Source organism: Halichoerus grypus, chromosome 1 (genome assembly GCF_964656455.1).
Source record: "Halichoerus grypus chromosome 1, mHalGry1.hap1.1, whole genome shotgun sequence".
NCBI classification, from domain to species: Eukaryota; Metazoa; Chordata; class Mammalia; order Carnivora; family Phocidae; genus Halichoerus; species Halichoerus grypus.
Window position 1 is genome coordinate 70,153,411 of NC_135712.1, and position 27,377 is coordinate 70,180,787.

General features: G+C 38.8%; 1 protein-coding gene across 4 annotated transcripts; it reads right to left on the bottom strand.

Moving 5' to 3' along the window:
- TFRC (transferrin receptor) lies at positions 1 to 26,706 on the bottom strand. Of its 4 annotated transcripts, none has more exons than XM_036071863.2 (19): positions 26,587 to 26,706; positions 20,009 to 20,070; positions 19,225 to 19,435; positions 17,994 to 18,207; positions 16,680 to 16,829; positions 16,397 to 16,499; positions 14,516 to 14,629; positions 13,497 to 13,595; positions 12,978 to 13,117; positions 11,368 to 11,525; positions 10,507 to 10,626; positions 9,293 to 9,378; positions 8,661 to 8,724; positions 7,639 to 7,706; positions 6,813 to 6,871; positions 6,517 to 6,598; positions 4,816 to 5,037; positions 3,670 to 3,810; positions 1 to 3,074 (listed from the first exon to the last, which is right to left on the bottom strand). In XM_036071863.2, exons 2-19 carry the CDS (start codon positions 20,042 to 20,044, stop codon positions 2,832 to 2,834), a joined length of 2,310 nt encoding a protein of 769 aa, XP_035927756.1. In that variant the 5' UTR covers positions 20,045 to 20,070; positions 26,587 to 26,706; the 3' UTR covers positions 1 to 2,831. The 4 variants fall into 4 exon arrangements, with proteins under 4 accessions (XP_035927756.1, XP_035927733.1, XP_035927746.1 ...); XM_036071840.2 differs by having other exon boundaries at positions 16,397 to 16,502; positions 26,587 to 26,705; XM_036071853.2 differs by lacking the exon at positions 26,587 to 26,706 and adding an exon at positions 25,789 to 26,482 and having other exon boundaries at positions 16,397 to 16,502.
- Between the last annotated feature and the right edge of the window lie 671 nt (positions 26,707 to 27,377).

Genomic DNA, 27,377 nt, shown 5'->3' on the forward strand with positions numbered 1-27,377 from the left:
TCAGTGTTCAAGCATTTTTATTAAATCAGGTAAGGGATTTCCACACTGTTGCACATACCAGCTTGGACACAATTTTAAGGGCATATCACTTGTTTACAAAGATATAGATGAGCAGTAGGTTGGCAAGTCTAATAAGCCATGTTTAGCCAACTGAAATTTCAAGAACATTCAAAGAGGAAACACAGTAAAGGTCATGCAAGTTCTAGAACAGTGAGTCATGATAGAGCTCACTTCCTTTATCCTTTACCTTCAAAATGCACTTGATATCTATAACCAGAAAAAATCTGAAGTCCAGCAGGTTGTTGCTAGTCAGATACACATTTCATTCAGGAATATTAAGCCTCTTACCACTTAGTGGCTTTTTGGATTAGAAATAACTGAATCCTCACCATGGAAAAGAGGTTTTTGAAGAGATTTACTGCTGTAAATGGATGCCCATTATTCATATTATGTCTTGAAGTTACTGAGCTTTCATTAAAGTATGATAAAGCGTGATACCCAAACCAGGGATCTCAGCTATGACCTTTTCACTCAGCTACACTAAATACCAGTTCAAGAGAAAACACTGTGAAGACTAAACAGACTGCGAGCAGTGAAGCAGTTCAGTGAGGCTGTAATCATCTACATCGAGGTTAACTTAGGCAGGTGACGCTAAGTTTAGGAACCTTAAGAGACCCTATGGACTTTTTCTTAGGTGACAATTTCTTAGGGTGAACTACTGCCCTATGACAAACAACTGATTATCAGGTTTATAATGATGGCTGACCAGAAAATAAAGTCTTACTCATGTAGCTTCAAATTTATTTGTTTACATCTGTATTTAACTGAAAACCACCACATACTAATGGGTAGGTAGACATGATCAAAGATCCTTTTGCAAGCCTCACTTCCCTATACCTTTCACTCCCCACCCGCCCCCCCCAGGCCTCCTAGGCAAGTTTCCCCTGATTTAAGCTAAAAGGTCAATTCTGGATTCCAACTTGTATGAACTAAGTTTACAGGAGAGAACATACAAATAAGGAGATAAAGTTAAATTCATTTGTCAACGGCAAACATTATAAATGTATACTACTTTCCCGCTAAACAGAAGACCTGGAGAAACCACAAATATAACGAGATACTACATTAGGTTTAAAAACAAAGAATCTCGAAGGAAGTAATTTTATTTTATAGTGGCTGAATTCACCCACCAAATGCTTAATGACCATAAAATGTTTCTGCAACTAAAACTAAAAGAGAATTATAGGGAGCTGGGAATACATGTTAGATACTAACGATCTTCAAGCTTTGAAGATGTCATTGCATGAAGAAAATTATGGGAAACACTGTTCCCGATAATTACGTACACCCTTAGTGTAACATATGGAGATCACTGTCTCCGATATAGACACTGTGGTAGGCAAAAACTACCTTGTTCTTTATACATTATGGAAGACACTGCTCCCGATAATGTGAGTTAGGTTTGTGACAAAGGTACTGGAAATTTTGCAAAATTCGAATCAAAGTTACACCTTGGATAAATTGAGCTGTAAAATTTCACACATATGAGTACTATCAAGCCTTTAAGTGACATTAATTTATAACTCGGTTACAATTCCTTCCCTTTAGGAGAACTGCTATTTTTATCTGGTTGGCTAAACAGAAGTCTAACTTGATTAGCAACCCCCAATTAAATGGAATTCTTTACTGATATTTAGCTTTAAAATTTTATTTGGCTTGTGGCTGTTTTCTAAAACCCATGAGTGTTGGCCATAAATGCAAAACTTCCAGTATCTGTTGGGTTTTATTAGCAGATGCTGCTTTTATTAAAAAAAAACGACAGTATAACTGTCATAATTATGGAAGGCACTGCTTCCGATAATTATCTTCTATAAAAAAAAAAACACCATTTATAGTGAACTCTGTCACTGATAAATAAACAATAAATATCTCAGTGCCAAAATGATAGAAAGCTTTTCCAAAAAATTAACACTTTGGCCAAAATTTGGCAGTGTGTTCTTTAACGTCTGACGAACTGAGTTTGAAATTAAACACCTGAAGCTGGTTCTCTTTCAAAATACTTTGGGAAACACAAAAACGACAAAAAACTAATGAACAAAGGCTTACGGGGGAGGGGAGGATGAAAAGAAAATATAGGTCTTTGGCTTCTGGTCTCCTCTTTTCATAAATAATCTTGAGGTTAACACATTAAGGCCTTACTCCTGTGATAAACAGTTGAACCTCATTTTATCCAACTGAAGGACCTCTGCTTCAGACCTCATGGGCAAGAAAACAAGTCCCATCTCTTCTGAAAGTTAACTGTTTCATTCAAGGATGTGGAAACCAGCTAAATCCTTAAAGAAGGCATATATCTCATTTGGAGAATGAGGTCTTACAACCTGGTATCTCCTATCCAGCACCAAATGAAGGCAGAGGATCACACCAAGCCACCACTTCCAGCCTTCAGCAGGTACCACCCTCCTCCTCCCCCTTAGAAGATACCAGTTCATGTCCTTAGGATTTAGAGCAATAATTCATGTAACTGGTTCTGACTTTTTCATAACTGTAACAAGAAAGAGGCAGTTACCATACAAAGCATTTAAAATTTTAGAGATGATCAGAGAAAAGATTCTATTATGAACATTTTTAAGTCGTTATTCACTTTAACTTGAAGTGCAGGTACCTACCCTGTATTAAAAGCTGCTGCCTAAAGATATCTAGGAGTACCAAGATGGTTGGGTAGAATTTTAACAATATTAGGTTTTGTAGCCCTACTAAAAATTTAGCACAACCAGCACAAGTCTAGAAATCACACTACCCTGATGTTCTTATAGAAGTTATGGGCATTACACTTAAAGCTCATTGTCAATGTCCCATATGTCACCAGAGAGGGCATTTGCAGCTCCTTGAATAGTCCAAGTTGCTAGAGCCAACTGGTTTCTCAGCAGTGTTTCATTAAAAGCACTGTTATTTTTCTGACGCAGCTTCAGATGCTCTAGTAAAGCTGACAGAGTGTGAGAGCCAGACCCCCAGAAGATGTGTCGGAAAGGAGAATCTCTCGGAGATATGTAGGGTGAGAGGAAGTTATATTCCACCTATGGAAACAAAAACATACAAGAGAACTTAAACAGTGCTGGGACTTTTGCTGTGAGGGGAGGACCTGATGTAGTATAACAACTGTCATTCTCTCACTTTAAATGTCAAAAATCCCCAAATTTAAGAACGTGGAGAACCAGGCTACTAATCTTGTAACATTAAAATTATAAAGTAAACTGTCAATTCATTTGTAAAAGTGAACTCTAATTGTATTGGTTTTTTTTAGTTACAGAGCATACATATGGAAGATTTACAAGTTCCCACTGTAATGAAGTCTCCTGCCTCTTCCGAGCAGATTAAGATAAAAGCAGTTAAGGGCTGAATTAGAGAACAGGAATACAGAGAAAATGACAGCTAAAAATCATTAATGATCCCTTTCTAAAAAGGTTAATACTAGGTCAAATGCCTTTTGTATTTCCAGTTTAGATATGTCAGTTCTAGGTCTTGCTAATAAGAGTTAAAAATCTGTGCTCAATTCTAAAGCAGCGAAGGATCCTAAGGTCCTAGAATTCCTACTCTACTTTTTAGAAATGCAAGATTTACCAGTGAAAAATCAACATACTTTAGTTCTCCCTTTTTTAGACATTTACTTACTTTCATGATACGGTCATTGATCTCCCTCATGATATATCTGTTTGTTCTCTCTGCATTCTTATAATCTGTTGTTAGTCTGGAGGTGGCTCGGAAAAAGTCTCCACGAGCAGAATACAGCCATTGTAGATTCAGACCCATCTCCTGAAGCAGAAAGACATGAAACTTCCTATGAGATATTTATTCTAAGGATATTATTCTACCTACCTTTCTAATTTAGTGGTAGCAACTGAGACAGTTCTGATAAAAGGGGGTGACTTGCGGGCAGAGAATGCTAGACTTAGGCACCTTGCCCATGAGGCCCCAGGCTCTACGAACTGGAGTAATACACTCGTATCTGAGCCCAGCAGATAGCACAGTTATCCATTCTTAGTCTCCCAAGGAAGCCGTCCTCATCAAGAAATTTAACAGAATTTACTTAATATATAATCCTGGGCAGTATATTGTTTCCAGGCCAGTTTGCTGATGGGGGAAAATCTTAACCATTTTGGCTCAATGAACTTCACAATCTAGTGATTTTTCTCATAAGTCCCATTTTCTGATCAGTTATAGTATCAAGTTTCAAGAAAGCCATAATCATTAAGACTTATCAGTGATTTACTTCATTTAAGGGATCTGTTAAATTGACTTCTAGTACCATAAAACCAGTTGGAAACCACCTATTACTATTAATTTGAGTTTATCAAGCATTTGAATACTAGGCACACAGAATCAACACTAAGTAAGATTGTAATTACTGGCTATGTTCTCTCTCCATCTGTGACATCCCTGAAAGGCATGATATATGATATATATAGATATATATATATATCATATGATATATGGCCCAAACTCATAGGTCCAGAGTCATGGTTGAGATCTTTATATTCTCTGGGTCCTCTTTACAGGTTGCTTGGAATTACATAAATATAACATATCTTAGGCTAATTAGATTCTGAAATACTTACTGTGGTATATCCCAGATTTATAACCCACAGCCTCTCAACTTTCCTTTCAAATGAGTTACAAATTCTATGAAAACTTATACATTAGTTCACTTTAAAATGTACTTCAGCTACCAACCCTGTCCCTCCTCAGGAACAGCTAAACATCATTCTTCAAACTGTTGGATATTTCAGCACTAAGAACCTGATTTTAATTAGTGCTCACCTTTATGTCTGCTCTGAATTGGTTCATATCCCTCACAAATGCAAGTATTTTGTCATTATACATCTCATAGTTCAGGTTCAATTCAAGATCATAGGTGAGTTTCATTATAAGCTGACCAGCTACTTCTGCTGCTCCAAGTGCCATTTCATTCAACTGAGGAATTTTCTGTTTCAGTTTCTCATAGACATCCATGGTAGTACCCAAATAAGGATAATCTGTGCCCTGAAAAACAAAGCTAGGTGAATGTACTCACAGGTGGGTCGTAAGAATAGGAGCCACACATTCATTTTACTATCAAGGTAATAGTAGTTGGAATTCTTCCCTTGCTTCTAATGTATTCCTACTCCAATTTTATCTCCCATCTACTACACTGGTACCACTTTTGCTACTTCCTCTGAACCTAACCTACTCCTAGAATGACTGCTTTCTTCTAGGTCCTACAGAATCCCTGTTCTATTGCATCATATACCCTAAACAGATGTCTAGCCAAATTTCTTGAGGTTGTATCCTTATTTTCCTCTCTCTGGGAAGTTTGGCTCATTAAATAAGGAAAGAGGACAGCATACGTGAAGTGTATTTTTGATATAAAGTGTCACACTTAGACTAAAATTGACCTTCTTTCTAATGATTCAGCACTCAATCCATTCATACGTGTTACCTTTCTAACAAGAGGTTGTCTCTACCTTCATTAGACAATTTAAGTAACTATTTCAACTCCATTTTCTTTACTTTCAGACTATATAGTTCTGTATTACCTGCTAGGTTTTTGACATCTAAGAAGTCAGTAGGAAGTTTTTGAAAAACCTTCTGGAGGTCAACAGAAATCATCCATAAATCTCCTCAACCCTAGGACCAGACATTCAGTTCTTCTTAATGTACTAAACAGATATTGTGACCAGCTATTTCAATGCCATCCACACTGCTGTTCTAGCAGAAGGTCAAGAGAGTTCCAGCTACGTTAATCTCCAAATCCAGATCTTACATCACTCCCTTGCTTCAGACCTCTCCCCTCCTAGTCCCAGGCCAAAACATCCAGTGATAAAAAGTCACGTGAGGACCTGGCCTCCGTGAGATCAATAATTTGATGCAAAAGTTAACACTTTCCACCCTGACCTCCTGTACTAAAACTCCAGGATCTCTTCATTCCTTGGAGAGCCCACTACAGGGCTGGCTTTCCAACTTTAGCACTTTAGCACAGAGGCCTTCATCCTTCTGTTTACTCAGAGTAGCCTTCAGGGCCTTCTAACTGGCTCCTGAAACAAGCCAATCTTGCTTTCCTACAACTTGGTCTGTTCAAAGTTCTGTCTCGTAACAACCTTACATCTGTTTGGTTTTTGTGCTTTTACCCATAATCCCTGTTCAAGAGATTAACATCTTTGGACAAATGTCTAGAACGATATCTTAACAGGTATCAAGTACAGCAATGTCCAGGTGAACCTTCTGTTTGGTGGAAATATTCTATATCTGCACTGTCCAATAGGTAGTAGCCTTGTTATTAAACTCATGATACCTAATTGAAGATGTTTTAGCAAATAAATTCAACTGCTAATTAAGCTAACCAAGAACAATTCTACATTGAGACTGATAATAAGGGAGCATGCAATAACTGCATGTGTATAACTTCTTAAAACATTTTAAGCACTCTAGGTCTCAAAATTGATGAAAGAAGATCTAAGATATAACTTTAGAGTTCAGACTTACCTCACAAAAACAGAAAGAAACTGCTGGGATTCCAGAATATGCAAGGAAAGGGAAAGCAGCATTATCCAAAGAAAATTCCTCTCTGCAAGGAAAGCAAGAATGTGTCTAGAAAGTTTTCTAAGTAGCAAACTGTGCTATCATGCAACCCTACCCCTATCCCCAAATAAATTCTTAAATTGACTCTAAGTATAGGTGAGCTCACTGCAAGGTTCGGTTTAGATTTCTACCTAACAGAGCAGGTGTTACTGGATGATTTTGCTTTTCTATAAGCTGTTCATTCACTTTTCTCAACTTACACTTTGTTGATCCAGTTGCTGTCCCAATAAAGAGACTGCTTAGTAATCGGATGTTTCACCTGTAAAATAAAAAATTAATTTGTCACTAAAATGAATCTTTCTGGACATAGTTATTCAGGCTGGTCACAAACATATTTAGATCTATAAACATTTACTGTATCTTCTTGAAAAATTTACTGTATCTTCTTGAAAAAAATTTAAGATCGTTAAAACAATCTCAAATTTCTAAAGTTATTCCTACTAGGCTCATGATGTCACGGTTCCTTCAGTTACAAGGAGAAAAAAATGTTCTCCTCCTTTAACCATTTTAAAGGTGGGTTAGCCTCAATTTTAAAAGCCCTTTCTAGCCTTCATGATAGGCCTATCTTGTTTCTGTTTTTTTCCCCTGTAGCTCATTTTATACTCCTGCAGCCTAACCTGCAAACACATTACTGCCTTGCTGGAGACTCTATAGCAATTCCTAGTTTCCCAGAGGATCCAGGTCAGGTTCTCTGACCCTTGTTCCGTCCATCTTTAATCATTCCACAGGCGCCTGAGCGGCTCAGCTGGTTAAACGTCTGCCTTCGACTCAGGTCATGATCTCAGAATCCTCAGCAGGGAGTCTGATTCTCCCTCGCTCTCTGTGCTCTCTCTCTCAAGTAAATAAATAAAATCCTTAAAAAAAAAATCATTACTGATATATATGGCCTCTAAGCCCATTACGCCAAATCTCCTTCTCCCTATTGCAAAACGTGGTTACTTATGATGGTTTAAACATCATTTTCCATCTTATTGTAAATTAGATGAAAAATTAAGTTACAGATTTTGTAATTAGGTATACACTCACATCTTTCATCGTTTTCTCAATAAGCGAATACAACAGTGGGCTGGCCGAAACCTTGAAGTTGTTGGTACCTGCAAAGAGATTATTTTAAAAACACTGCCCCTTCTCTAGTCAAGTAATTTTTACATGGCAGCTTCTACAACCAAAAGTACTCAACAAAAAAGGAAGACAATAACTTAGATGAGTGGCCAAATACAACTATCCTCTTCAAGAACTAGACAAAAAAAGTGATTTAAGAGTCAACTTCTTTAGTAACTGCTAACCCTAATTTGACTCGACTGAAGCTCTTACTCCTGAGTTGGCATATGTTAATGTTAATGATTTGTGTTTTGGTACCTTTCTAGTTCACCTAATTAGGGCAGTCATCTGCTAGCTACTGTCTACTCGCTACACTCCACACATTCTGCTGTATAGGTAAGATAGCAATGACGACGAGTCCAGTAAAAATTCAGTTCAATTTTAACTCCTTCCTTTTCCTTTCCAATGAGATATTTTACTATTCTCAGTTCATCCACTGGCTACCTCTGCACTTTTAATAACATTCAAATTCTTTTAGAAGTTTGACTATCTGGTATTTCTATTCGTGATGCCACCATCTAGCTAGATGTGAATTAGTCTCTAGAAGTACCATTCTATATGGTACGGTTTAGTTCCTTCTGGTCTAAAAAACAATCCAGACTCAGACTTTAGTGCATCAGAATCACCACAGTGCTTGTTAAAACACAGTTTGCTGGACTTGTGCTCCAGTTTCAGACTCAAAAGGTCTGAAATTTTACATTGCTAACAGTTCCCAGGTGATCCGAATGCTGCTAATTGAGGACCACACTGGGAACTGTTGCATTCAACAAGGCAATCTGCACCCATTCTACAATTTAATGGACTACTAAGAGAAAGCTAAGTCAGTCTTAATCAGGGAATGGACAATGTAAATTGTAGAAAATAATGAGTGTTGCTGTAAAAAGCTTTCTTCTGTTTTATTAGTAGTTTATCTAAATTCATAAACAGTTAATGAAAGGGATACTTACCAAGAATAGCTTTATCCAGATTAATGTACGTGAAAGCCTTTAAATGCAGGGAGGAAAGGTATCCCTGGAAGAGAAGGAAAAATACTAAATGTACTAATATGTATTAATCCAACTGTCACATGGAGCAGCTATTATTAGGGGCATCTTTTTAAATTTAGAGTCTATTCAGATTAAATATACAAAGGCAAAAATGATATACAGTTGACCCCCCTAACGTGGGGGTTAGGGCACTAACACCCTCCCCACGCAATTGAAAATCCACATATAACTTTTGACCCCCCAAAACTGAACTACGAATAGCTTATTGTTGACTGGAAGCTTTACCAGTAACATAAATAGTTGATCAACACTTATTTTGTATGTTACGTGTATTACGTATCGTATTCTTACAATAAAATAAGCTAGAGAAAAGAAAATGCTAAGAAAAGCATAAGAAAGAGAAAATACATTTAGAGGACTATACTGTATTTATATATAAAAAAATCCACGCATAGGTGGACCTGCACAGTTCACACCTGTGTTGTTCAGCATCAACTGTAATCAAATCTACAAGAGTATGGTTTCTGCAGGACAAATTAAGCCAAGACAAGTTCCGCTGCCCATTCTGGGGGTGGGTGCTGCACAGATAATACCTCTAGCCATTCAGTGGCGCCAACTGCTCCAAAGTCTCCAGCACTCCAGCTGGCAAAGACAATGCTTCTGCTGGGTCTGAAGCCATCTGAAAGGTAACAACAAGTTGTTTCATCTTAGGACAGGTTATAGGTAGGCGACTGACTTAAGATGAAGTCAGAAATTTCTAATTCAAGACGGCAGATTAAAAAGTATTTCTTTCCCTTTTGAGGTCCCAGGTGAAAGAACAACAACAGAAAGAATAAAAATGAATTTTAAAAGTAATCTACAAGGATTACTTGCCTAAGAGATCATTTGCAAAAAAGATTTCAAATACATGGTAGGGACCAGTTTTTATAGGAAGTCACTTTTTTCCCAACTCCATTCTTTGAGCCCCTTAACTTCTGGACCAAGAAATACTTGAAATCATGGTGTAACTACAACGTGTACCTTCTCTGAAAACAATCTGCGTAGAGGTCAATCACTTAAAACGCTGGGTTACTTTACAAACAATTGTTATGAAATAGAATACAAATTCTCACATTTAAGTTATAAGAAAGAGTTTTCAGAGGAATTACATTAATGACAGCTCCTTTTGGGACTATATGTGCCACTGCCCTCCATTCCTCCCCTTTCCTTGGGTATGTATTTTTTTGTATTATGTACTTTTGCATAAAAGTTAAGCACTGCAACTTACCCTCTGACCGAAAGATTCAAGAAGGTGATGGGGGTTTGTGTGTGTGTGTGGGGGGGGTGTGTGTAGAGAAGTGGCCAAGTACCAAGGGAGAAAGGCTTGAAAGTGTTTATATATTATAAATATATATGAACATATCTAGTATTCTAAGTATAATATATAAAATTACATATTATAACTTTATAACAAAATTACAGAAAATTAGTACAGAGGTATACCACTGCTTGCTTTAAAATAGATTCCTTAGGGACCATGCTAGATTTGCCATATCATTCTGAATATGTCAAACTAAGAATTAGGGTCCAGTACAATACTTTTTTGGTGTCTCAAAAAGGAGCTGATACCCAATGCAATGAAGACACTACATGGAAAGCTGTTTCAAAGTCAAAGGCAGATCCAACAAAAGATGATCTGCTTTATACCTAAGAGCTCAGAGCCCAGCATAAGTGAACCATAATAATAAAGGCGAAAGTGAGAAATCATATAATATTTAGAACTATACATAGCACATAGATATTCAAGTTCTCAAAATTTGTACTCTACCTTTTAAGACCATATCAGAAAATATCCGGGCAAGCTCCAATAGGAGAGCTGTTCCTACGCTAGACTTTGCAGCTCCAGGACCCCAGGCATCCCTCTGAGCCCCTATTACAACATAGCGATCTTAAAAAAAAAAAAAGATAAATTATACAATCAACTTTTAAACTGTTTTCTAATATCGAACTCTAGAATAATCATGTTAGTAAAAAGGGTAAAAATGCGGTATATGCTCTAAGGGTAAATAAAATATTTCATATCTGACTTAGGACTCCAGAAATTAAAAATTCACATGACAATACTAATCTCTTTCTCCTTATTAGTATTGCTACTCTTTCCACATTACCAATTAAGTTTACTCATCGGCTACCTATTAGTGCCCACTAACTGTTTAATAAGCAACCAAAGTCCACGGGCTTTCTTTACTAAATGATATGACTATTAGATTCTACTTAAACAGATGGCCTATTCAAGGGGTCAGTGGTAAATCACAGCCTACGTGCGCGTTCATTACGTATCATTTATGGCTGTTTTCATGCTGCGACATTGGAGTTAAGTAGCTGCAACTGAGACTGATAGCCTGCAACATGTTTATTATCTGCCCCCTTTAAGAAGAAAGGTGCTTACTGCTGTTCTATCCAATAACTTAAAAGAGATTTTCTAATCATAATAGCCAATTTTTGACAAGTTAATTTCCTAGGGTCTTATTATCTCCCAATAAAACTGACACCTAAACAGTTCGCTTTAGGACAGACAAGAGCTAGCATTCCACAAAACCAAGCCAAAGCCAGCCTTCCTGCACTCCCTCTTCTGGCCACATTCTTAAGAACTAGGAAAACACAAACAAAACAAAAACAAAGGTCTTACCAGGTTCTTCAAAACCTTTAATAACTCCAAAAACGTTAAAAATTCTTATCTCTTTCAGCACATTGTTCACAGTGAGCTTCACATTCCTGTTCTGGGAAGTCTCCAGCCTGCATGAGGAGTCTATTTCCCAGGCAAAAGGACAGTCTCCTTCCATATTTCTAGAAGAAGAAAAGAAACATCAGAGTTCTGAGTTACTGTTGCTTCCCCCAGGCTTTCAAAATCAGTCTTCCTTACTGCCCGGGGAAGGTCTAGGCTAAGAGGACATATAAAGAAAGCGTATACAAAATTTACTTCTTGGTGGCCAACCATCTGTATCTTACTCCGACCTGTAGGCAATCATTTGAAAATCAGTTACCTCCAAGTTTAACCAGTGTTTAAAAAAATTTCTCTACCTGTCCTCATCTGACACGTGCCTTTCTGCCAGAGACACGGTTATAATTTACATTTTAAGTAGATACCAAGATGGACTCAGAATGAAGTTCTTACATACAAGCCCATTAATACATCCCCATGTTTTCTCACTCTCTCTACTAACCAGTATACATTCTTATCTTAGTTATAAAAGAATATTTTCATGCTGCTAATAGTTAGGTATCTTCCCCTATCAAACTCCTCATATGTTATCCAAACAATGACTGCTCTACTCACAGAAGTATGTCAAAACATTATTACCCCCCACAACACAAGGATAAAATAGGGAGCTGGCTTCGCAGGTTAGGGAAGACTTGTAAGTGGTGGTCGAACGATAAAAATCACCTATTAAAAATGCCTCGCAGATAGCATTGTTACTAGTCGCATAGTATTATACAGGTATCCTTACATGTAGATGCTCTTCATTTGAAACCAATCACCCTGTTAAGTAGAATATATTTCAACTATCTAATTAAGTCAAAGAAACATGATCAGTGGGGTTAGAGTAACTTGTTCTAAGTCACACAGCAAATAAATGTTCACATAAGTGTCTGAGACTAGATCTATATCCTGTGCCAATACCAGGTGGGAAATATGTCCAGATCAAGATAAAAGTTAATGACAATTACTCAATCAGATTGGGTTCTCTTATTAAAGAGGGATACTAAAACATTAGGGAGGATATCCAGGACTAATCATGACTATAAAGCATCTGGGAACTGTCATGAGAACTGAAGATATTCATATTCAATCTATGGACTAGAAAACTTGAATTGTTCTGTTGCTAAGAAGAAACTCTAAAACTAATAGGTGTTACAGGGAATAAGATTTCAGCTCAACATGAATTCTAACAGACCTACTCCAATAACTGAATGGGTTGCCATAGGCAACAAAGTGCTTTACCTCAGGAAGTCCTCAAGCAGAAGCTATGCCAGGAATAGTATACAAGGAATTCACTGGGTAAATTGACCAAGGACTCACTGAGTTTATAAATCCAATGTCTAATTATTAAGATCACCTTATGGAGGAAAAAATTCATGTTTATCTACAAGTTAACAGCTATCTACCCCATGATATGCCAAATATGGAAAATTATAGCCAATTGTTTTAAATGTTATCAAATTAACTGAAATGATTACTATTCCTTTCTAATCATAAAACCAGTTTTCAAATAAGAGAGCTTTCCAATAAGAACTTACTCAAACAACTTTTCTGCAGCAGCTCTGGAAATTGTTTGGACAGGAATGCTGGGCAATCCTGATGACTGAGACGGTGGAAACTGAGTATGATTGAAAGAAGGGAATCCAGGTGTGTACGGGTCACCTGTTCCCAGGTGAGCCTAGTAAGACAAAAGAATAATGTGCTCTGTCAGGCATTTGTTCAAGAAATCCCTATAAGATTCAGATTTAGTATGAGGGTATAGCCTAAATTTAGTTTAGCACCTCAAAGCCTGAAGGTCTGAGTGGCTCTACAACACGTTACTCTTGTTTTTATATGGCATATGCCAAATTCCCAATTCAAGACACTGTTGAGAAGGTTCCGTTAGCAATAATAACTAGGTCTCAAAGTCACATAATCCATCTTCTTGTCAGTGCTAGACTCTCCCAGAAAAAAAAAAGAGCATTTAAGGAAGGCATGTTATACTTCTACTAATACAGATGGAACCCAGCAACAATTTGTAGAATCCAAAAACTTATTTACTTAAGAAAAAAACTCACATGTCCAAAGACTGGAATCTCTGCATTAACAATGGGAAATCTAGCCTGGTCCATGTATATCAAGACACCAATTGCATTGAAACTTTGAGCATTTGCAACCTAAAGGAAAACATGTAAAGATCAGAAAATGAAGATGTAATCACACAAAATTAGAAGAATATGTATTGGGCTTTATGCTAAAAGACAAAAGGTTAGAGAGGACTGCACTGAAACCCCCCAATGTTTCAAATAGCTTATATGTTGAGACAAAATTCTTGCCTTAACTAACTCATCAAGGAGTTTCAAAGACAAATAATAAAAACCCATCCAACACAACCACGGTCTTTTGCTATGTTCCATTCTAGGTGCTTATGGAGCTTTGACTTTTAATTTTCCTTTTCATAAAGCATAGTTAGAACTGAATTCTATATATACATAAAACTGGGTTATATAGAACATAACAATTAAAGCACCTTAATTTAACAATAATTTAACAATCCTAATCCTATATGACAACAGAATATTGTTATTTTAAATTTAAACTGCTTTCACTTAAGCATTTCTGATTACTTCTTTTTCACTGAAAGATAATGACTGTAGAATACTCCAAGTGGCTCTGCCATAGTTTTACAAGTGTCCTACAGTTTAGAGAATTGGAACGTACGTAATTTGTTGAACACTTTAATAAATTATGTTATTAGGTATGAGAGTTTAAGACTGACAGTTTTCATTTTTTTTTTTAATTTTTTTTTAATTTTTTTTTTTTTAAGATTTTATTTATTTGAGAGAGAGAATGAGAGACAGAGAGCATGAGAGGGAAGAGGGTCAGAGGGAGAAGCAGACCCCCAGCTGAGCAGGGAGCCCGATGTGGGACTCGATCCTGGGACTCCAGGATCATGACCTGAGCCGAAGGCAGTCGCTTAACCAACTGAGCCACCCAGGCGCCCCATGAGACTGACAGTTTTCAGAATGTAAAAAAAATCAATACCATTTAAATGAAGAATGGTATGATACCAGTGTACTCAATAACTTATACTCACCTTTTCAGCAAAAGTGATTTTCCCTGCTCTAACGATCACTAAAGATCCATTCACAGGAGAGTTTAAATTCTCAAAGTCTTCTTTGGTGCCAAAATTAGCATGGACCAGTCTACCCTAGAATAAAGACATCAGAGTTAATGAGCATTACGGTAATTAGAACAGCCATAGAGTCTGAGACAGGATGGTTTTTACAGATCAAACCCAAGAGAGAAAACAAAAAGACAAAAAGAAGGAGGCGAAAGCCTAGAAAGGATGTAAGAGAGTTCTAGTCGAACCGGTCACAGTTATCAGGAGTGAATCAAGACTTTTGGCCTCCTATATTCACGTCTGGTACCATCACATGCTGCCTTTAATCTAATTCGCATTGACCTATTGACATTTAATCTCTTTTACATTGCTTCCAGTATTTGGGGGGAAGAGAAAAGCAAACAGAATATGATAAACAAAGAGACATATACCAATATAAATACTGTAGGCTAGCCCTGGCAGCACCAATTACATAAAGTTCCTAACATCTGAATGCTAGATAATTGAGGACATACATAGGAATGGGTCTTAACTGAAAGTTCTGATAATAAACCTGTGTGAAAATTGTTGAACACTACTACAATAAAGTGACTTGCATAGATCAACTTTTAGATGTTTATAAAAGCTGTTCATAATGTTCCTAAATTTTATTAATAGAGCTATCAACTGACATTGACAAGCAAATATCCAAATATAGAAAGCTCGCAGGTGAATGAAAATCCTGTGTTCTTTTATTTTTTTAAATGAATTAATTTATTTGAGAGAGAAAGGGGGGGTCGGGAGGAGGGGGAGAGGGAGAGAGAGTGCCAAGCAGACTCCGTGCTCAGCGTGGAGCCCCACACAGGGCTCAATCTCACCACCCTGAGATCAAGACCTGAGCTGAAACCAAGAGTTGGATGCTTAACTGACTGCGCCTCAGATGCTCCCAAACCCTCAATGTTCTTGGCCAGAAGTCCACCCACCTCCAAACTCCTAGCTTGTAGGTAGCCAGGGAAAGTGATATGGCACACCTAAGACTTTATCTGGCTTGAAGGCATCCACTAGATAGACCCCTGATATACAAACATGTTTTTTCACCTGAAAAACCTAGATAGATCTGTTTTTCAATTTCTGTAGTAGTTTGGCCATATTTGCCTAAATTTTAAAAGATCAAGCATTAAAAATTCAAGCTAAGACTAGACTCCAGCCAAGATGGTTACTTCTCTCTGTCCCCTCATGGCATCTTGATATACACATTCATTCAGCAAACACCATCATGTGTCAGGCACTGTCCAAGGCTCTGTGACATAGCAGTACATAAAGCCAACCTCTAGCCCTTCGCGTAGCTTACATTCTAGCATGGAAACAAATGTCAGGTGTGTAAGTCCCATGAAGAAAAATAAAGCAGGATAAGGGGAAGTGATTGGAGGAAGGCCATTTTTAACAAGATAATCAAGGAAGACTTCCCTAAAGAAGGGAAGAAGTGGAGAAGAGACTTGCACAAAATGAGGAACAGGCCATGTTGGTATTTAAGGGAAGAGTGGGGCCGGCAGAAGGAAAGGTAAGTTTTATAAAGGCCTTGAGGTGGGAGCATGCCTGCGTTTGAGAGTCTGAGGAACACCCAGAGAAGCTGGGGTGGCCAGAGCACAGTGAAGGAGGAAAAGAGCAGGAGGATGACTTAGGGCCTTACTGTCCTAGATGAGGACCTGGGATTTTACTTTGACTGTGGCATAGGAGGTTGAGAACAACAGCATCTCACGATCGGTTTCATTTTACAAGTAAATTTACACCAAAATCCTAAGAAAAGTAACGATAAGGAGTTTCTGAGCTCTTCAGCAGGGGAAAAAATCTCATGCACTGTTTTGCCTTACTTACAGTAACTGTCGCTGCCTTACTGTATGCCACATAACCCTCAGGACTCTCCACCAGGTACACCACGCCACTGTCCGTGCCCACTATGGTCACCGAGTTTTGAGCACTGCTAAAAAAGATTAAGTTAAAGTGAAGCTGAAGCTAAGGACAACCTTGGGGAAAAAAATTAAATGGCTTTAATACATTTAGCATTTGACTTGCATTATTTACTTTGAAAGTCTCTGCTATATTAGCACACCTGAAAACAGCTACTTACATGAAATCAGTTTACCATCTTTCAACATACCTGCTTTTGACCTGAATCTTAACAAAATGTTCATCACGCCAGATTTTGCTAAGTAGAAATGCACGGAACTGATTCTCAATGAAAAAAGCAAGGCTTTCATCTTTTTGAGATCCTGCCTCACGAGGGACATACGAATTTTCATTCAGCAGCCTAGAGGAAAAACCGTCACTGTTAAATGAACTGAAATTTAATTTAAAATAAACAATGAACTCAAATATCAAGCAAATTGTTTTAAAAGCATAACTCAGTACTACTCAACATAGCTAAATTAACTGTGACCCAAAATTCCTGGGCTGATTAAAGACAAACTTAGGAAAAAATGGCCAAATATCTGAAGGAATGTATGTCTTCAGCTTGTTAAAAACTCTTTATCCAAAGTAAAGTGGTCCTTCAAGAGCCCCATCCTAAGGAGGTACCTGCTTAGGGTAGTTTTAGGGGAAATGAATAGTTTCCAAGAAATCTGTTGTAAGCAAAATGAAAGATAGTGTTACTGTTGGTGAACTCAAGAAGTACAGCTTTAATTTTCACCTACTTTGAAGCAAAACTACTCCTTGTTCTGATTTCCTATGTCTCGTTGTAAATATATATAGATCATATAGATTTTTTTCTTTTGTAAACTACACTCTCATTTTATCTATAATGCCTGGTATATAGTATACACAAAAGTATTCACTAGATGAAGTAAAAATGCCAAGATTCCTAACCTAAGACTAAGAGAATTATTGTACCACTGCAACTGTAGGAAGCCAGCCAATAGGTGAAAGATGAATACATTCTTTACACAGAGTTAGGTAAGTGTCTACGGAAGATCTTAAAAACCAAAGGACAGAAACCTTAAGGACACTTCTTAGTGTATGGATTAATGAGAACAAGAAGAAATCAAGGAATACTAAAGACATGATATGTCTCTATGTCAAGTCGGGCAGTCAAGTTAGTCCTGATCTAAAGAGTAAAGAAGGCTACTGATACCCTTGTGGATAGTAGCAAAGCTCAGCACGACTTACAAGGGGTTAAGATGAAAAATCAAAGCAGAAGAAAGTCTGACAGCAAGCAACAAGCTATAAAGAGCCAGATGACAAAAAGATCAAAGACCTATGAATTTTTTAAAGAAAAAGGAGTGTCCTCACACTTCTCCCCATCCAACATAGTTTGAATTCTTCACTAATTGTTTACCCTCCTGCTGAACACAGGAAGCTTCCCCTAACTCTAAGAAGGCTTTCCTCCAGACTGTCACATTTGTTGTGTTGCACTGCTCTGAGTAACTGGTATTTGTTTAGGTATTGAGATTAAATTTGTGAAGTAGCTCAAGCTTACCTGATGGTGGTGAGGAAGTTTGTGTTACTCAGTCTCTCTGACAACATTGTTTTGAGGTCCGTCCAAAATAAGCGAGAAGGTGTTTCAGGGAAGTACTCTTCTGTTTCTGAAGGTTCTGTTCCCTCTGTCCCCAGAGACTCCGTTCCTGATGGTCTCTCACATTCAGCTTTTGGTTCTACACGTTTACAATAGCCCAAGTAGCCAATCATAAATCCTAAGGATAAAAAGTTTCATGGCTGAACTCACAGATTTTCCTTTATAATATATTCCCATAGGAACTGTTAATATTTTCAGCTAAGCCTTAAAAATACAGGTTTATTCAAACTGTAAGCAGTTTGAAAGTAAATAATCAATCTCAGTTTTGTATAATTTTAAACCATTCAATCTAATAAATCATACAGTTGACTCTTGGACAATGTGGGGGGATGGGTTTAGGGTGTAGACCCCACACACAGTAAAAAATCTGCATATAACTTTTGACTCTCCAAAAACGTTACTACTAATAGCCCACTGTTGACCAGAAGCCTTATGATGACATAAATGATCGATTAACATATATTTTGTATTTTATATGTATTATACAGTATATTCTTACAACAATACCTATCTTTTTCTTAACTTTTTCAGTATTTCTAGGCTACGCAGTTGGTCTGTAAGTTTTTTCAAATTGTCATAAATCTCCAAAAAATTTTCCAATATATTTATTGAAAAAAATCTGCATATAAGTGGGCCCACACAGATCAAGCCCATGTTGTTCAAGAGTCAAATGTTTAATAACTTGAAATAGTTACCTTTTTATTTTTTTTTTTCCATGTATTTAAATAATCTCTACACCCAGCATAGGGCTTGAACTCATGATCCCAAGATCAAGAATCACATGTTCTACTGACTAAGCCAGCCACGTGTCTCTAAATAGTTACCTTTTTAAGATATAGGTAACTTTTCTTCCCAGAAGCCTTTCTTGAATCCTTAGGGCAAGCTTCTATGCTACAAATATCCGGTGAGTATTTCTAGTATAACATTTGCACATTACAATGAAATGATTCATGTGTCTTTCTCCCCCCACCAGGCTCAACTCAAGGCAGGCCTGGAATCTTCTTCATCATTGTATACCTAGTGCCTAGCATAATGGCACATAAAAAGGTACAAAATAAATGTTTGCTTGGCTGAATTAACACCCTTCCTAGAGTCTGTAACAAGGAACATTTAAGTTTTGAATGGCCACTCTTACCAATCAAGAAAAAGAGGACTACAGCAATAGTCCCATAGCAGATAAATCCATTAAGCCTTTTTGGTTTTGTGACACTGGCATGATTACCCCCCACGTTATTGTCAACACTCTCTTCTTCATCTGCAGCTAGTTTCATCTCCACATGACTGTTATCACCATCTACTTGCCGTGCCAGACTAAACCGGGTGTAGGACAATGGTTCTCCACGAAACTGAGATTTGAAAAAAAGAGAGAAAGAAATCATTATGAAAGAGAAGAAAGGGAAGAGGAACATTTACAAAAAGTTTGGTTGGGTACTGTACTTATTATTGGGCCATTATTAGGACTTGCTATATATTCTTAAGAAAAAAGAAGTTCCTCTTTCAAAGCGACATGCTTCCCTATGCCTAGTTCTGTCCATGACAGATGAAGGCTAGATCACACACTGGCCTTCCTCTCATTCAGCCTTCTCATTCAGGGTGTCTGTCATGTATGTCTACTAACATAGGCATATATTTTGAACAGCGCTTTCTTCAGTTCCTCTTATCCACTTGGCTGTCCCCCTCCCACCACACCCAAAAAATACCCTGGAAGTTCTTAAAGGATTTTCCAAGTTCACTCTACTCAAGACTGAATATACCCTTCCTTTGTGGGATCTGTTACATCTCAAGACCACCACTTCAACATAAACAAATACTTTATGATACCTTTGAATATTACTTCATGCTTACTGGGTGAGAGTCATTCTTGTATATTTCATATTCTCACAAACTGGTGACAAGAAATACAACCTAAAATATCTTACCAAGGTAGAGAATGCTGATCTGGCTTGATCCATCATTCTGAGCTGCCACACAGAAGAAGAGCCTAGTATTAAAACAGAAAATTAATATGAGATAGATACCACTATATCAGATAAGTGAGGGCTTTTCATTATCATGCTAGATTATTATACATCAAATTTACTTTTAAATATATTATCACCTTTCTAGAAAGAGTCTTTAACAAAGATATTTAGTTTATAGGATAACTAAACTTAGTGTAATCCTTGATTAGATCCTGAATTGAGGTGGGGTGGGGGTGGGGACAGGGACAAAGAATATTGTTGGGAGAAATAAATCTAAATACAAACTACATACTGGATAACAATACTGTATCAATGTTAGATTTGGAGAGTGCGATAATGGTATTCTGTTTTTGGAGGAGAATGCCCTTGTTCTTAGGAAATTAATGCTGAAGATTTCAAGAATGAAGTATTAGCTCAATTAGAGGAGCACGCGACTCTTGATCTCAGGGTTGTGAGTTCAAGCCCTATGTTGGGTGAAGAGATTACTAAAAAAAATAAATAAATAAACTTAAAAAAAGAATAAAGTATCATAACTTCTTTTTTTTTTTTTAATATTTTATTTATTTGACAGAGAGAGAGCACACACAAGCAGGGGAAGCAGTAGAGGGAGAGGGAGAAGCAGGATCCCTGCTGAGCAGGAAGCCCAACACGGGACTCCATCCCAGGACCCTTGGATCACGACCTGAGCTGAAGGCAGATGCTTAACCATCTGAGCCACCCAGGCGCCCCACATCCTAACAGTTCAGTTTTAAAAAGTGTATAAGAAATAAAGCAAATGTGGCAACTATTAATAACTGGTTAATCAGAGTAAAGGGTACAAGTATATATATACTGTACTACTATTTCAATTTTTCCTATAGGCTTGAAATTTTTCAAAATTAAAAATGTGGGGGGTCACCTGGGTGGCTCAGTGGGTAAAGTGTCTGATTCTTGGTTTCAGCTCAGGTCATGATCTCAGGGTCGTGGGATCAAACCCCATGGTGGGAATCCACGCTCAGCAGGGAGTCTGCTTGAGATTCTCTTCCTCTCTCTCTCTGCTCCTCCCCTCCCCCCCAAAAAATAAATAATAAATCTTAAAAAATATGTGGGGAAAATTAGTTAGAATGCCACCCATGTTAAGTAGATTTAAGTAACTGAATTTAGCAGTCAAAAGAACAAATACAAAAGACAACAGACTAGCACCTGAAAAAAAAAAAACACCCAACTAAAGTAGAACTAAGCCAAGAATGGTCATGCTACAAAGACCAGTAACAAAGCATCTCCAATAAAAATGAGCGAACACCTGATCCTTCTGAGTAAATGAACAGTTCTTACAAATGATCCGGTAGATCTTTGATGCAAAAAGAATAGACAAAAAAAGAAAAACACAGTATGCAGACAAAGAGGCCAATTATCTGAGATGTTAAGTGTCTTGTTCAAGGCGGAAAACATAACCCAAAACTGAAGTTCAATGGGTTACTGGGTTATAAAAATTGTGTTCTCATCTCCAGAAATTTAAGAAATTCATCTTAACCTTTGAATCACTATGTTTATGCCTACAACTAATATAATATCGTATGTCAACTATACATCAACACATCAATTAAAATAAATAAATGACAACCATTTTATTATTTTTTTTAAGTTTTTTTAAATTTTCCAGTAATCTCTACATCCAATGTGGGGCTTCAACTTACAACCCTGAGATCAAGAGTCACATGCCCTACCGACTGACCGAGCCAGCCAGGCGCCCTGACAACCGCTTTAGAAGTAAAAAACAACTCAGTAACCAAGAGAGTCCTATATTAAGTTAAAGCATAGGTATTAACTGAAATCTGGATTTTCTAATTATTTTGATTTGAGTGCCTCTAGATGTTTGAAAGTTATATTATGTTGAAATATATAAAATGGCCACTTATTTCATACTATTTTAAGGCTTTTCCAATACTACAATTACACTTACTGCACATTTAACATCCACATGGCACAAAGCAAACTGTGAGATACACGCAGATTGTAAAAGACAGTATATAAACTGGCAGTTAGAAAAGTCTCCTATCAAAACCTATTAACAACAACAACAAAAATTTAATGCCCAAGCTTTAAAGACCAGAGCTAAGAAGTAAGAGATCATCTTAGAAGCACAGTCTCTTGCCCTATCTGGTACAAAAAGTTTATCACTATCACTGCACCAGAACGGTACAAACCCAATCACTAAAACCAGAACTAGAAGACTCCACCCTGAACCAATTTTAATCACCCTTTTCTAGGAAAGAGCAGCTTTCAAGTTTAATATTCTTCTGAATCAGCCATTCCTCAAGGTTTCTGGCTTTAACTTAATTTTGAGACTAAAGTGACAACACTTTTAAATACATGATCTAAGGATTTAAATAAATGACGATGAAATAAAATGACTGCACGTCTGCATAAACAAAGATATTAATAGAATATAATTATGATTTTGTATAATTAAAATCGAAATACATTTTTTTTTAGATCTTTTTTTTAAGATTTTATTTATTTATTTAATTGACAGAGAGAGAGAGAGAGAGACAGCGTGAGGGGGAACACAAGTACGGGGAGTGGGAGAGGGAGAAGCAGGCTTCCTGCAGAGCAGGGAGCCCGATGCGGGGCTCGATCCCAGGACCCCAGGATCATGACCTGAGCCGAAGGCAGTCACTTAACCAACTGAGCCACCCAGGCGCCCCTCGAAATACATTTTTTACTGAGAAAACCAGTATGTTATTTCTATTTCAATACCTAGACACAAAATTAAGATTATAACATAAAAGAAATCAAGTTAGAGGAAAAAAAACTGTGACCTAGGCAATTCCCATTTTAAACCCCATAATTTAATCCCACATCTATGAAGAACATGATAATTCAATGATCTATAAAAGTTGTTCCTTAAATTTTATATATAACAAATGAGTCATTCTTTAAAAATGACCTCACACACAGTAAAGCTCTGTATTTAAAAGAACCCCCTAATAAATTTTCTTGCAACTGAAATCACTTTAATTTATGTGCTCTAAAAGCATGGGAGAAACTTTCCATACCAGTTATAACTGTCTATAAACAGGTGGTTATGTTAAAAGACATAAGGATATATGTATTGTGTACAGACTCCTGGTTTTAAGACACCCCAAAGTAGCTTAAGACCTCAAGGTAGTTACTGTATTTTAAAAAATTAAATAGAAATTAATGCCACATTTCCAGAAAGTAGGAATAAAACGATTTGAATTATAAGGAAGTTCAGGACTGTATTAGCTAGTACCTAACGCCAACAACTTTTATATGGCTTATTTCAAGACGTCACCACTGCTGATAATCTATAACAAGAGACAAACCAAACATCACCTTGATTTTTATACATACTAGCACCTTGTATATATTTAGTGCTCTCAGATAACTGGAAAACCTATTCAGTTTCTCACATTAATAATGAAAACTAAGCTAAGCAAACAGAGCCCCCCACGTTTTGAACACGAAATGGAAGGAGGATCTGTAATGTGTTAATTGAGCCATGGGATGGAAGACAGGAAGTAGGCAAAGGTACTAGCTAGACTACAGTCTACAATTTACAGTTTACAAAAAATAGGGACGCCTGGGTGGCTCAGTCGGTTAAGCGTCTGCCTTCGGCTCAGGTTATGATCCCGGGGTCCTGGGATTGAGTCCCGCATCAGGCTCCCTGCTCGGCGGGGAGCCTGCTTCTCCCTCTACCCCCACCCCCTGCTCATGCTCTCTGTCAAATAAATAAATAAAATCTTAAAAAAAAAAAAAAAGAATTTATAAAGAATTAACAAAGAATAAAGGTATTTTATTTCTTAACAGTACTGGGGCATGCTTGATGTATATGAAGTTCATTTTTCATATCATTTGGCAATTACATAAAATATATAATGAAAATCTTGGACCTGGAATCTTCTCCCATTCCTGCCACTATTCTGGTTTATCCTGGAATCATTGGGCAAAGCATGGATAGTAGGGAGATTTTAAAAAGTAGAAAAACTTTAGGGGCGCCTGAATGGCTCAGTCGGTTGGGCCTCTGACACTTGGTTTCGGCTCAGGTCATGATCATCAGAGTGGTGGGATTGCGACAGGCATCCAGCAGCAGATCTCTGAGCTCCGCGAAAGAGTTGGCTTGAGATTCTTTCCTTCTCCTCCTCCCTCTGCCCCTGCCCCCACTTGTGTGTGTTCTCTGTCTCTCAAATAAATAAATAAAATCTTTAAAAAAAAAAAAAAAGGCAGAAAAACTTTAAAGGTTACCTGGTAGGGCTCCAAGTTCTTAAGCAATTGATTATGGATACCCATTTTGCAAACTGTTTCCCTATTCATTTGCAGGTGAAAATGAAAAGGTTACATCAATTTACAAAGCTTCTGCAGAGCCCTCAGGACACATATTATTGTGTACACCCAGGATGACTTGTAAAGAGATGGACAAGGTCTTTCCTAGTTTTAAGGGTCTAAAATGAAAAGGTTGTGCGGTGTCTGGGAGGCTCAGTCGCTTGAGCATCTGACTCTTGGTTTCAGCTCAGGTCATGATCTCATGGGTAGTGAGATCGAGCCAGAGAGAGGCTCAGCACTCAGCAGGGAGGCTGCTTGAAGATTCTCTCCCTCTGCCCCTCCCCACCAAATAAATAAATAAATCTTTTAAAAAAATGAAAAGGCCGTGGAGGAAAACAAAGAGAATCTTCATTCCTATTCAGCTTTCTGTAAAAAGACTGCCCAACTCAAAGGTCAGGACCACTTGAAGTCATTGCCATCTACCTGTATGGTGTTCATCTGAGACAGCACACAAGAAGCCCACAGAGAAGAGTTCCAAAAGGCCTCAGAGGATCATTTTTAACTAGATTTCACTGTTGTCTGATTCAAGTTTCAACAGGAACCTTGCTCCATTATAGATAAAGTACATTATCAGAGGCAAATAACTGCCACAACTTAGGGCAGAGTCAGTAGAGTCGTTGTCTCTACCCAACAATCTTCAGCACAGGCTAACTTCACAACCATTACTTCACAAAAACCTTCCACCAAAGAAAAGTTAAAGGGTGCTATGCTATATATAAATTTTTGGAAAATATTTCATATCGATAAAAATTTTTTTAATTTTAGGTCTTCTTGTGAAGTATATTGAGTTCATTATAATCTAAAACGGAGAAAAAAACCCAGCAGGGCCAACAAGTACTGTAGATAGCCTAAACTTGAGTTTTGCAATAGAAAACAACTTCTGGAAATCACCTTAAATGTCTTTGTCAATAAGGTCAACCCCCCCCAGCTCAGCCGCAACTGAATCAGCATCTAGTATTCCAACTCATATCTAAGCCTAGAATAAAGGTATCAGGTATCCAAATACTTCTGTAAGAGGACAACTATTTCCTACTTCAATCCTCTTACCCCACCTCCCAGAAAAGAAAGCAAAAGCAATTAAGTTCCCTGGTCTACCCAAGGTCGCTGGAAGCAGGGGAAAAATGTTAACCGAAGAGTCAAGTCACAAAATATTATTTTCTTACTTACCCTACCCACTACTACTTTAGCCATCCACTAGAAACACTAATACAATGGGCCTCTAAGGCATTTATCAATACAGCACAGCCTTTTAGCCATATCGCTAATTTCCTGAAAGCAAAAGCCACTTCCAATTCAAACAGCTTTTACTTAGCCTCTAGACCACAGCTTTCACAAAGCAGAAGTCTTATTTCTGCGTCTCCCACCTTACAACAAGGAGAGCCTAGCAATCAGAATAATCTTCGAGTCAATACCTGCGGAGTTCAGGGGGCTTCTGCCTGGGGAAAACTGAGAACCCACACACAAGGCCAGCTGCAACGCTGAAGATCAGGACGTAGCAGAGTTCAAACGCACGGCTTACAGAAACTCCCATCAAATTCCCAGGACACACTCGTAACCGAGTCGAGGACAGCTCTGTCCCTTTCAGCAGTGAGACCAGGGCCCGCGTAGGCCCCGAGAGCGAAGGGCTACAAGCTCAAGGTCACCCATGCACCCCTACAGCAACTCCCTGCGGACACTTCCCGGAGCGGCCACGTGTTCCCCGCAGAGCGGGTCTACGCTGCGGCAGCGTGGCTCGCACTCCCGCGCCCGCGGCCTAGGGTTGTCCCACGAGGTTCCGCATCTTTTAAGGACGAGCTAATGAGGACAAGGGATCCGGGTGGGCCTGAGGACCGGAAGCAGAATGGCGGGGTCAGAACGACAGTGGGGTACCCCTCATCTCGCCCTCCGTGCTCTAATGGAGAAACCATTCGCCGCTCCGCGACCGAGACAAGGCGCAGAAAAGCAGACAGGACAGCCCTTCTCCGCACAGCGGCTCCACCTCGCTGCACCTGCAGCCCGCTCCCCGCGCCGCCGCGGCCCCTTCCAGACCCGTACACGGACCCCGCTCCATCCCGCCCGGCCCTCTTAGAAGTCGCCGCAGCCTCCCCGCGCCCCCTGCGGCTCCCGGACGCTGCTGGACAGCACCCAGCGGTCTCCGGTGCGGCCCCGCCCTGCCGGCTGAGGAGAGGCCAGGAGGGCCGGCGGGATTCTAGCTTCGGCGCGTCACTCACACGGACACCCCTCCGGCCGCTACCGACAGAGCCGCCACAGGCCGAAGCTGACGCTCTCTGGGGGATGTTCGCCCCCAACCGGCTGTTTATAGCTTGGCCCCACCCCCTTCCGACCCCCTCTCCCAGGCTTTGCGTCACTTCCTGTCTCACGTAGACCCAAGAGGTGCCCTGGAAATGGACTGCCTGGGGCGAGGGGTGCGCACGCACCGGGACAAGGACCCTCGGCTCGTGTGCGAGGAGGGGCGGGGCGGGGCGGGGCGGGGCGGGGCGTGGTCGCACAGAAAAGGCGCCAAGACTGCAGGTGCCGGGAGGAGCGGTGGGATCCGCGCACTGGCTTTCTCCTCGCCGCCTTCCGCTGCGGCGCGCGCGGGCCGCAGCCCTGCTACCCCGATCCCGCCGTCTAACCTTGACCGACCTCCAGGTCCTGCAGTGCAAAGGCAAATGGTGTTAGCGTTTACTCCTAAATGTTGGATACATACACGGAAATAATTCCGTAAAGTGTATGACCTTGTTGGAATATTAGGTAGCCACTAGCGCCATATTGTATATATTTTGCAGCCTCTGAAATATTTAGGATAAGCAAAAAGGAAAAAAATTAAAAGCAAAATGCAAATTTGTACATAGGATGTGTAAAAGCTGCACGTGGACCAAGACTGGCACAGTGCTTTGCATAATGTTTAATGCAAGAAGGAATGAAAGGGAAAATAGAAACAAGTGAGATTTATTAGGGGGATAGAATTGTAGATGAACTTTTATGTTCATTGCCATTATTGTTATTACAGAGTTGTGCA

What these genes read in the sequence shown, in the direction of transcription:
- TFRC (XM_036071840.2), bottom strand. Translation starts at nt 20,044, where the DNA reads ATGATGGATCAAGCCAGATCAGCATTCTCTACCTTG. An exon ending in AAATCACTTTTGCTGAAAAG is followed by an intron (nt 13,596 to 14,515) that starts GTGAGTATAAGT and finishes GTTTTCCTTTAG; the next exon opens with GTTGCAAATGCTCAAAGTTT. An exon ending in GCTGCAGAAAAGTTGTTTGA is followed by an intron (nt 11,526 to 12,977) that starts GTAAGTTCTTAT and finishes TTCTTCTTCTAG; the next exon opens with AAATATGGAAGGAGACTGTC.